General features: G+C 52.2%; 1 protein-coding gene across 1 annotated transcript in view; it reads right to left on the bottom strand.

Annotated features, from left to right (window-relative positions):
- Window positions 1-625, bottom strand: part of EMH_0047960 (uncharacterized protein) — a gene marked incomplete at both ends in the record, with an annotated part of 3,049 nt that overhangs the window by 270 nt on the left and 2,154 nt on the right. The window contains 2 exons of the mRNA XM_013496347.1: window positions 3-439; window positions 598-625. Coding sequence (XP_013351801.1) covers window positions 3-439; window positions 598-625 — 465 coding nt within the window. The remainder of the gene's footprint in view (window positions 1-2; window positions 440-597) is intronic.

The raw sequence follows: 625 nt of genomic DNA, 5'->3' as shown, positions 1-625 counted from the left end.
CTGCGTATTTTCGGCATCAGCCCCATCAGCAGCATCTCCAACCGCAGCATCATCATCAGCAGCAGCAGCAGCAGCAGCAGCTGCTGCTGCTGCTGCTGCTGCTGCTGCTGCTGCTTGTGCTTTTTTATTGAGAGCAGCTTTGTATGTTGCAGCAGCAAAAAGATATGCAACATTAAGGAGACTCTCGGTGAGCTCGGAGACAGGCGCAACGGCGATGTTTCCCGCGGGAGAAATATAAGCGATGATGATTCTTTCTATGATGAGTAGTTTCTGCTGCAGTGCATCTGTTGCTGCTGCTGCTGCTCCCCCCCCTGCTGCTGCTGCTGCTGCTGCTGCAGCAGCAGGAGCTGGTGGCCATACACTGCGCAGCATCCCCACTGTATTTGCTTTCCATATGCTGATGATGACGCCGTAGTCTGTAGAGGTGATGGCCTCAAGTCTATCGGCAAAGCCAAGGCAGCAGATAGCGATGAGCTGATACAAAAGGAGAGGGTTTACAACCCCACCACCCCTATACAACAGACACCGCAACGGGTGCTGCTTTCTATCGCCACTAACACCATACATAATATCTGCGCGGTGTATAACAGCCATTACTCTATCAAAAAGCTGAACAGCAACACCG

Source organism: Eimeria mitis, genomic scaffold, assembly GCF_000499745.2.
Source record: "Eimeria mitis Houghton genomic scaffold, Emh_scaff2054, whole genome shotgun sequence".
Lineage (NCBI taxonomy): Eukaryota > Apicomplexa > Conoidasida > Eucoccidiorida > Eimeriidae > Eimeria > Eimeria mitis.
This window is presented reverse-complemented; position numbering and strand designations above follow the sequence as displayed.